The sequence below is a fragment of the Humulus lupulus genome, chromosome 7 (genome assembly GCF_963169125.1).
Source record: "Humulus lupulus chromosome 7, drHumLupu1.1, whole genome shotgun sequence".
NCBI classification, from domain to species: Eukaryota; Viridiplantae; Streptophyta; class Magnoliopsida; order Rosales; family Cannabaceae; genus Humulus; species Humulus lupulus.
In genome coordinates, this window is record NC_084799.1 from 41,922,318 (window position 1) to 41,933,190 (window position 10,873).

Below are 10,873 nucleotides of genomic sequence, written 5' to 3' on the forward strand. Positions count from 1 at the left end.
TTGAGAGGCACATCTTCTTCATGAGCAATAGATTGGCGATGGGAGGACCTTGTATTAGCAGCAGGAGAACCTTTGGTTGATGGCCTAATCAACCTAGACTTGGGTGACTCGTTCATCATAGTTTCTGAATTCTTTTGTGGAGAGTTAAAATCATCTTCAAAATTATTGTCAACAAAATGGCACAGAGATCTTCTTGTTTTGTTCAGGTTGTGGAGTGGAGATGTTGCTTGGGTTCTACCTAACGCAGTTGATCGTTGTGGGGACATGTTTTCATCTTCGTTGTCATCCTCATTTGTTGGATTTATACCAAACGCTGCTTCATAAGATCTTTTAGATGCAGGTGGTGAATCCATTACAACTTTAGTAGAGGATGCAAAACGAAGCTTCGATTTCTTCTTCTCTGCCAAATTTCCAAACTTAGCTGCTAATTGCCTACTCTTTTCTGCCACAATTGCTTTCAAAGCACCAGGTTGCAAGTGAACTTGAGTTGAAGGTGATCCAACCTCCTTTTCATTGACTAAACCTCCATCCTTTTCATTGACTAAACTTCCATCCTGCTTCTTTTTTCTAGTCTCCATATTGTACCTGTATAAGATTAAGAGATTAAGAGATTTAGTTAAAAGTAATTTGAAATATGCACTAAATTTGCATCATACAAAAACATGTATTTTAAATATGACAATCACAATGCTCAAGTTAAGGAAACAATTTTTAAAGCAGTTCAAGAAACTTAATAAGTACAATAATAAAAAAAAATCATAAAAAAGTAATGACTATACATTTTATGATTAATAAGAAAATGTTGTACTTTTTAACTTTGAGCAATCGGATTCTCATCATGTTGGTCATCATATATTTCTAATTCGTAGTGTCCTCTTGGTGGAGCCTTTAACACAATATACCAATTTGAATTTTCATTCTCCCTTGCGTAAAATATATGTTTAGCTTGTGAAGCAAGTATAAATGGTTCTCTAATAAACTCTTTTTGTCCTTGGTGTAGGTTTACAAGAGTATACCAATCAACCTTCTTTACACCCTTGCCAACATGTGCCCAATTGCACCTAAATAAAGGGATATGAAAACTGTAATAGTCCAAGAGTATAATCTGATTAATTAACCCATAATATCCTACAACATCAGCCAATTGTGCATCATCTTTAGCACTAGATCTACACATTGTTGTTGCTTCCATATAAACACCACTATTTTGTGTCGTTCTCTCTGCATCCTTAGTATGAAATCGCTGCCCATTAATAACATATCCCTTATAGGATATGACTGCTTTACGAGGACCATGTGCTAATCTTGATAACATAGCATCAAATTCTGCAGTAGAAAACTACAGAAGGAAACATTTTTATCACATAATTTCATCATAATTTCAGATTAATACAAATTAAATAGTGTATTGGCCCATACCTTTTCTTCTAACCACAAGGGAAAAAGCTCAGTATGTTGTTTCCAAAGTAGAGTGTGATTGGTTCTTAAAGTATTGTTATTCTTTTTTAGTTGTTGTAGATGCATCCTATATTTTTTTTTAAAAATTAATCACCATCAATAATTAAGCGACAGTGAAATTAGAAGATAATAAGTTTATCCACTCACTCTAAATATTGCTCTGTGACAGCTAAATTGAATAATACATAGCGATGTGCACTAGCTAGATCCTTATCATTTAGTGTAACAGTTACACCACGATGAAGTGGACGACCTTCAAGTATCACATCACTATCATTATATTCGTTACGTCCAATGAAGGAACCTTCGTCATTAGATTGTTTAAAAAATGATGCACAAAAGCGCATTGACTCATCTGCAATGTAACGTTCAGCAATAGATGCTTCAGGATGTGTAGGTTGCATCATATACCCTTTAAGTAACTTCATATATCTACAAATAAAGTAGGAACCTTCCTCATTAGTTAAGGGAAATTCATGTTATACTATTGAAAGGTTACTAAAAATATTTACCTTTCAAAGTGATACATCCATCGAAATTGAACAGGACCACATAATAACACTTCTCGTCCAAGGTGAACAACTAAATGTACCATAGGGTCGAAGAATGAAGGAGGAAAATATCTTTCAAACGTACAAATTGTTTCAACTACTTCTGCTTCCAATTCTATGATTTATTTTACGTCAACCACATGTTGGCATATTCCATTAAAAAATTTGCTAAGTCTTATAATTGCCTCTCTTGGACCATCCTCCATCAATCCTCGAATGGCCACTACCAGCAATTGTTGCATTAAGACATGGAAATCATGAGACTTAAGCCCCATCAACTTACGTTCCTCAACTACTACACAGTTACTAATGTTTGAGCTATAACCATCAGGTAACTTTAAATCAAATAACCTTTGGCAAAACATTGTCTTCTCTGATCTAGAAAGTGTGTAAGATGCTGCTGGAAGTCGTATAATCCCATCTTTCTCCACCGGATGCAAGGCCTTCTTGATACCCAAATCCTTTAAATCCAATCGAGCATTAAGATGATCTTTTGATTTTCCATTCAAGCCCAACAATGTGCTAATAATACTATCACACACATTTTTTTCTATATGCATAACATCCAAATTATGACGAACTGACAAAACCTCCAAAGATTAAAGACACATCATCAACAAATTGAAGTTACATTTTATAAGCTTAAACTTTCAATTTTAAATAACTTCAAAATATATTAAACTAACCTCCCAATATGGTAGATTGAAAAATATAGATTTCTTCTTCGACATTCCTTCCACCTTATTATCCCGACTCCTTTTTTTGGGATTCATATTTTTTCCAAAATCGTTGGTAATTTGATTTAGTTCTTCAACAATTTCACTACCACTCAAAACTTTAGGGGGGCCTCTTTCTTCTGTAGCTCCATTGAACCATGCTTTCTTAGACCGATATGGATGATCAAACGGGAGAAATCTCCTAGTATTTTGGTATGAAATTTTTTTACTATGTTTCAGCCTAGTTGCACATGTATCATTACCACAAATCGGGCAAGCTGTCTTGCCTTTGGTTTTACACCCAACAAGATTTCCATATGCAGGAAAATCGTTTATTGTCCACAACAACATTGCCTTCAAATTGAAGAAGCTTTTGTCGAATGCATCATAAGTATGCACTCCATTATTCCACAATCTGTTTAAGTCTTCAATAAGAGGCTCCAAATAAATATCAATATCGTTTCCAGGTTGTTTACGACCTGGAATCAATAATGACAAAAATGTATTTTCGTCCCTCATGCACAACCAAGGTGGTAAATTATAGATAACAAGCATCACTGGCCAACAACTATAAGTGGAGCTTAGACTTTTATAGGGGTTAATTCCATCAGCAGCTAGTCCGAGCCTAAGGTTGTGTGGTTCAAGATTAAACTCTGGCCATCTTTCATTAATGGAATCCGAAGCAGGTGTATCCACTGGATGTCGCATCTTCCCATCAATACTTTTATGAGTGAAATGCCACCTTAAGTTTTCAGCCATTTCTTTTGATCTAAACAATCTTTTCAATCGGGGTATTATCGGAAAATACCTCAAAACTTTGGCAGCCTCACCAACTTTAACATTCTTTGTGTGTTTATCAACTTTCCATCTAGAAACACTACACTTAGGACAAACATCCATTTTAGCCTTCTCCTTTCTAAATAAGAAACAATCATTAATACAAGCATCAATCTTTTCATATTTCAAATCAAAATTTCTCAAAAATTTCCTAACTGAGTACATGGAATCAGGAAGTACATTGTTTTTGGGAAACATATCACAAAGGAGTTCTAATAGTCCAGTAAAACTTTTGTCTGTCCAACCATTCAGATTCTTCAACCTATATAAAGCTACAATTGATGAAAGTTTTGTGTATTTCTCACACCCTTCATATAAAGGAGTTTCCGCATCCTCCAACTTCTTTTGAAGATCTTCGTTAACAAATTCATCGTCTTCACCACCTCCACAACCTATATTATTGTCCACATCATCCATGGCAGCAGTCGTGTATAAATCAAATGCATCCATATCATTCGAAACTTCGTCAACTTGAGTATCAATGGGTTGCTCTCCATGGTGAACCCAAATACGATAAGTTGGATCCATTCTGGTTATAACTAAGTGCTCAAAAACATAATCAACACAATGATGATTTAAGTTTCGACACTTCTTACAAGGACAGATAATTTTATTTGGAAAACCATAATTTCTTTCTACCATTTTCACAAAGTCCCATGCCGCATCCGTGTACTCTTTTGTAGCTCTACATATTTTTAAAAAAAAAGAGATTAACCTTAATATATTTTCTTAGGCCTTCAATATTACTTGAAATTTAAAGTTATTTTTGAAATAATACCTGTTTAGTTTCACCCAATTTTTGTTCAACATTTTCTTCACTTAGCTGCTATCTAAGCTAGCTATATAAGTCCTAGTCTTCTTCATAATCAAAAAAAAAAAAATCGGATCAAGAGAAAAAAGGACAAAGATATTTAGTTGTTTATAAATTTATTTATATGTGAGGAGTGTGACATATATAGGCAAAGATACTTTGCCTTATAGGATTCATACTTTATCAATTGTTCAATAAAGAATATGAGATCAAGTTCGAAATTGGAGTAGAGACAAAGATCACAGTGATCTTTGTTCTTCAACCAATATAATTCTTGTGTTGGTTTCATTATTTCTTTTCTTCTTCTCTATTTAGTTTTCTAGGCTATATTCATTTTGGTTCACTTCTGTTTTTACTAACATTACATTCTGCACTTTACACATTTATTTAAATGTGCCATTGAATATGTTGTTCTAGTTTTGAGAAAGAGTTTCCTTTTAACTACTGACTTTGTTATTTGATCATGAGTATAACATTTAGAACAAGAGATAATACCAATACAAACAATAAATTTAGTTCAAGTTTGATTTAAACAGAATAACAAACAAATAAGATCATTCAATCTCTATAAGCATATAAGCCCATTAAGGATTAAACCTGATGCTCTACAGAAATGTCTTCTCTCTCTCTCTTTAACCTAAGGTAGAAATGTCTTCTCTCTTTATCCGAAGGAAAAGTACCTGCAACAATGCACAATATGTTTCAATAGGATTAAAAAAAATATGAGGAACAAGTTTGAGAGAATACAATAATGAGCAAAGGAGAGAGTTATTGTGCAAACATTAAAACAATTAATAGACAAACGAAACCAAATATCTTGAATGGAAATGAAAATTAGTTTCACTTTCTTATATTTAATATAACTTGTAAATACTATAGATAAGAAAATGAAATTCAACACAAATCAACCAAAGACAACAAGTAGCTAACATTCTTTCAATACATATAAATACACAGATATAATAAACCCAACAAACATTTTTTTTAGGAAGACTAGTAGATGTTAGAATTGTAGAACACTCAACAAAAATGCATAAACATTAATATCCTAATATTTAAGCTACAATTAGAACAAATTTTATCTTTCTTTCTTTCTCTACAAAAAGAAGAAATTAATTAAAATATCTAAAGAATATTCTATTGATTGTTTTTGCATATACAACAGTGACAAAAAAAAATTGTAATAGTATTGGGAGGGAGGGAATGAGCTTGTGAATATTCTTGTTCTTGATGTTGATGTATTTTGAGTGACATGAAAACATGCATGCACAGACACATTTTGTACATTGATATCAAGTGAAACTATCCATAAACATAACACTTACTTTTTGGCAAGTCCACCCGTTGTTTATGTTCGTGGAGTGAATCCTGAATAACTGAAATCGACGAAACAAATAAGCATCGAGCCTGTGCATCAATATTCAGGATTAGTCCAGCAATATAAATGATCATTTAAGCTTGTTAAGGCATAAAGGACAGTTACGAACTAGTATGAACAAAAAATGCCAAGTACAGAAACACTATACCAACTTCAACACCAGAAAAAACACTCTCCAGAAATTCAGAACCCGTGTAAATTGCTTTTATTGTACTCTTGTGGTCCTGAAATGATTGAAACAGAACTCATATAAACTGCTTTTATCATTAGGCAAAACTGATAAGATCTTCCTGCTTCAAACAATTGTTAACCCAGTAATTCAGAGAAAAAAACAGCAATAAAATCCAGACCAATCAACCCAGAATTCAATTCCAGCCAGAAAATAGTAAAGAGAGAGAGAAACAATTTAGTGCCCATCAAGTGTTCTTGTATCAAAGTTGGTAGATAACTTTAAGATGGAAGTACAACTTTAAGTTTTCTGAATCCAATCATAGTTTTGATTTGTTTTCTTTAATTAGTACCATATAATTCACTCCAAGTAGAATGAAATAGCTCACTTTACCTTTATATTTGGATATTAAATAGAACTCATCATAGAGTATATGACAAAAATAGAGCAAACTCATATAAGAAAGTAGATAATATGCCAATATTGTTTTAGTTAGTTTACATACAAAGTATTGGCTTATAAATGTATAAATCAAAATCAAAAGAACAAAAAACAAGTAAAATATTTTTCAACAGCCCAGAAATTGTCTATTTGATAAAAAATAATTGAGAACAAATAAATAATCCCATCATTTCATCACGAGAGAAACCTCTAAGAAATCAACTCCAGCAAAAATTGACTTAATTTCATTTCACCTACGAGAATCTTAGCTCAGTACATTATTAAAATTTCTTGAAAACCCAAATGCTGATATACATAAATTAGATTAATCAAATCATAGATATGGAAATTAAAGAGTAACATTAGATACCTGATAGAGATGAAATGCGGAGAACCAACGAAGAGAATTTAGGGGGTGAAGTTTTCTTTCTTTCTTTCCTTTCCGTTTTTCCTTTCCTTTTTTCCTGAGAATTCAGGGGGGAAAAAAAAAGAGTATGAAGAGCAAGCACTGTATTTGGGTTGAAGATCGACAAGTAAAAGAGGCCAATTTTTCTTCTTTTTTTGAGCAAAGCCAACTCAAAAGATGCTTGGGAGACAAATCTTTAGGGCACAATTGGAAAAAACTTGAAAAGGAAGTTGAAATTTTCAGGGAGAGAATTGAAGACATGGAAATGAAGAGAGAGCAAAGCAATGAGATTTTTCTAAATGCTTGGAGTCTCTTTCATCAGCAAATGTGAGCTTGGAAAGGATCATAAAAAATGTGGCTGTAGAAAAAACTGATGATGATGATGATGGCAAGTTCATTAAAGGCATAGAAAAGAGTGATTCAATGCGTTTGGAATTGGAATTGACTGAAGAGCTATTGGTAGTTACAAGACTTGCTTCTGAGGCTAAAGAGAAGGTGAATGAGTACAAAGAATTGAGGAAGAAGGAGAAGAGGGAGTTGGAGAATAGTGTGGTGAGTTTGACAGAGGAGAATAGAGATACCAACAGTTTGCTGAGAGCAGCCTTGTTGGAGAAGGAAGCTGTGGAGAAGAGGTTGAAGGTGAATAGCGAGAAGAAGAGAGTTTCCCTTTTGCAGATTGCGGAGCGAGGTTTGCAGAGAGTTGGTTTTGGGTTTATGATGGGAAGTGGGAACACTGAGCAATCACTAGAGAGCTTTTCAGGAACCAAGTCAGATAGCAGTGAGTGTGAAGAGGATGCAATATTTCGTAACTGTTTTTATTCGAATCTATTAGATTTTGCTGATTTTTGGTTTGTATTCTACAATTGACTTAATTGGGTAGTTAATAAAATTTATATAGATCTGGCTCCCCATTCCCCATGGTCTGTCTCACCAAATCATACCCGAGAGAATTTTGGTTCAGAATTTTCTTATATGATCACCACGCTCCATGCTTCTTATTGATTTATTTTATTGGGTCTAAAATCTGGACTTGATTTCGAAATTCTGACATGATGATTTACTTATTTGTATGTAAACTCATACTCTGACGTAGAAAATAGGTGAATTTTTACTTTTTAAATTTTAGGTGGATTGGAGATCTAGACATATATGTAATTAAGATAGTGGGATTGTTGAAAATATATAGAAGTTTCCAGGATTTTGATGAGGTATAAGGGTGTGGCTCTTCTAGTAATTGTGAATTTTAGCTGTGGGTTCATTTCAAATTTTATAGAAATTACTTGACCTGTGCGTTGTGGTGCCTAGTTGAGCTTGTTAGTGATATAAGGTTGTAAATTTTCTATCCTCTCCACGAATAAAAGCCTGGTATGTATGTACTAAGATTACCTTACTTTAGTTGATTAAGAATGGCCAACACCAATTTCATTATTAGCCTGAAACTGGAACTAGATGATTGACCTTTGAGAATCGGACAAATGTTAAAACTATCTAATTACTGTCATTTTGAAATTTTCTTATTAGGCATCAACTGTGGAGAGGATAATGAAGAATTTATGGCTTGAGATAACTAAGTTGAGGCGATCTTTGGACGAATCCAGGTATACCCTTTACCATTCAATTACTAAAGATAAAACTACAAAATTTTAAAAAATAATTCTATCTGTTCACATCTTTCTATGCCCCTTGGAGTTTCTTTTTGGTGTTTTCTATTACTTAACATCAGCACTATGCCCAGGTCAGACACCGATTGCAGAGTCTTACAGAGAAACAAGCTCAAATTATTGAAGAAAACAAGTTATACATCAAGGAGTTAGAGGAAAGAGAGAGAATTGTTTTTAAAAATGAGTTTAATGTATACAATTAGAAGAAACAAAAATGCATGCACTTACTTGCTTGGTAGAGGTGTACTTCGGAGCTGCTTGATTAACTGAGAGAGAGTGATCAGACGGGAGAGGCACCGACTGAGAGAACCGAGAGAGACCCTTGGCTGTGCTGACTGAGAGAACCGAGATGCGGGTGGGAGAGGCGCTGGGTTCATCTGGGTTCCTCTGAGAGAGATTCACAGTGAGCGGGTGGGAGAGGCACTGGGTTCGTATGGGTTCCTCTGAGAGAGAGATTCACAGTGAGTGGGTGGGAGAGGCGGGTTCATCTGGGTTCCTCTGAGAGAGAGATGGATTATGCTATGGAGTGAAAATGGAGAAATGGGAGAGACGGGTAACGTGGGAAGAGAGAGAGAGAGACGGGAATGAGGGAGGGGAAATGGGTTTTTCATTGTCTTTTCCTTTTTCAATTAAGCTGCTTTGACAAAAAAAAAAAAAACAATAAGCGCCAATGAAATAATACTCCCGCCAATTAATGAACAATGTGCTGTATAGATTATTTAACTTTTTAATAGCGTTTTTTTAATAATGTCCAAATGCAATGCTATTAATGAAGCTTTTTCTTGTAGTGTATATCCTCGAATCGTAACACTCGGCTCTTGAATCCATTCCACCTCAATACACATTCTCCAAGCTTCCAAGAACCTTTCCCGCCACTAAGACCTATTTTCATGCACATATAAACAAAAAGGAAAGAGCCTAATGCCCAGCAAGGAAAATCTAACACATAGTTCATATACATAAATTTCATAAGAAACATAAAAAACATAACATAACACTTATATCATACACATACTATAATGGCCATTATTACTTGGGGTCCCATAGACTAAACAAGTCATATGCCCATTAGATTAGTGGGGTCCTACTAGCTAAGCAGGTCATATGCCCATAATCTATTTGGGGCTTGTTAGTCATATGGGTCATATGCCCAAGCCTACAAACATACATAACATATTTCATAACATAAAAACATAAGATAACATATATAAAGCATATAACATATAAATTCTATCCTATTTTCCTTACCAAAAATACCGGGATATGAGGACAGAGTTGGGACTTTTGAATACTCCTAAGAACTATTTGAAAAGAGTGAGTATAGTGAAGAAGAGAAATGAAAGGAATGGAAGGACTAAACCATTGAGAAAATACTTACCAAAAACATATGTGCAAGTTCTTAGATTTCCTAACCAAAATAAGAATAAGGTTAGAAGGCTGGTAGAAGTTTATGAGAACTTAAAAAAAATAATACCAATGAACTAAAGTGTGGAAATACCTTGAAGACTTGTAAGACCAATCTAAACCTTGAACCGAAATGCTATAAAATCTTACTTCCCAAGTGTTTGATAAGCTTATAATGATCAAGCTTATGATTCCCAACCCAAGTGTTTACACTCTCACACTCACCTAGCAACTTGCAGCCTCTGAACTTAGAGTAAAAGATGAATAATGGCTGGGTACTAGGTCCTATTTATAGAGTTTAGGAATGAAAGGATCTTAATTTAACTTGAATAAAAATAATGGCTTTTTAGGTGAAAATAATTTGAATTATCGTTCAGCAGAGGCTGAAGACTCGTTCAGAAAGGTGCTGGACTTATCAAGAGGTTGAAGGTTTGAATGGGAAACAATTTTGAAAACATTCAAAATATGCTGAAGGAGGCGATATATCGCCCCCTATAGGCGATATATCGCCTAGACCATTATGCCCGAGGCAAACGTGCATCGTTTCGTGTTTTCCATATCTACGTGCTACAATATATCGCCCCCTATAGCTGCGATATATCGGCATACGCTGATTATTTAAACACGAAATTACACATTTTTAGCTTAATTTGAATTGAGTAAACAGCCTTGACTAAGCCCTTAAACATTTTCAAAGCTGCTGACTGACCTTAGAGTATTCAAATTTTAACTTAATAAATTAAATCCTCAAAATACTTAATCCTTATTAAACCCATACATAACATGTGCTAAAATCCCATTGGTTCTTATCTAAACCTTATAGTATAATAAATATTATCCTCAATATCAGTCATATTAATCAAACCTTAGGTTAAAATTAATATTCCTACACTATAGGTTAAACTTAGAAAATCTACAAGTACTACTACGAGTTTCCAAATAAATCCCGGTCTGAACCAAAAATTCACAGTCATAAAGATAAAACTATAATTACTATAATACTAATATCTAACTAGCTAAGTAAAGTTCTTGGACTCTACA

The 10,873-nt window shown here is 34.1% G+C and overlaps 1 protein-coding gene and 1 long non-coding RNA gene across 2 annotated transcripts; both read right to left on the bottom strand.

The window, feature by feature from the left end:
- Nucleotides 1-1,601: 1,601 nt before the first annotated feature.
- Nucleotides 1,602-4,090, bottom strand: LOC133791627 (uncharacterized). The gene is made up of 3 exons (XM_062229546.1): nucleotides 2,696-4,090; nucleotides 2,361-2,599; nucleotides 1,602-1,890 (listed from the first exon to the last, which is right to left on the bottom strand). The coding sequence occupies exons 1-3, from the start codon at nucleotides 4,088-4,090 to the stop codon at nucleotides 1,602-1,604; spliced, it is 1,923 nt and encodes a 640-aa protein (XP_062085530.1).
- A 772-nt stretch (nucleotides 4,091-4,862) lies between these two features.
- LOC133789557 (uncharacterized) lies at nucleotides 4,863-5,781 on the bottom strand. The gene is made up of 2 exons (XR_009873609.1): nucleotides 5,699-5,781; nucleotides 4,863-5,053 (listed from the first exon to the last, which is right to left on the bottom strand). It is a non-coding gene; the product is annotated as an uncharacterized LOC133789557 (long non-coding RNA).
- Nucleotides 5,782-10,873: the final 5,092 nt, after the last annotated feature.

What these genes read in the sequence shown, in the direction of transcription:
- LOC133791627 (XM_062229546.1), bottom strand. Translation starts at nt 4,090, where the DNA reads ATGGATCCAACTTATCGTATTTGGGTTCACCATGGAGAGCAACCCATT. An exon ending in TCAATCTACCATATTGGGAG is followed by an intron (nt 2,600 to 2,695) that starts GTTAGTTTAATA and finishes TAATCTTTGGAG; the next exon opens with GTTTTGTCAGTTCGTCATAA. An exon ending in AAGACAATGTTTTGCCAAAG is followed by an intron (nt 1,891 to 2,360) that starts GTTATTTGATTT and finishes CTTTATTTGTAG; the next exon opens with ATATATGAAGTTACTTAAAG.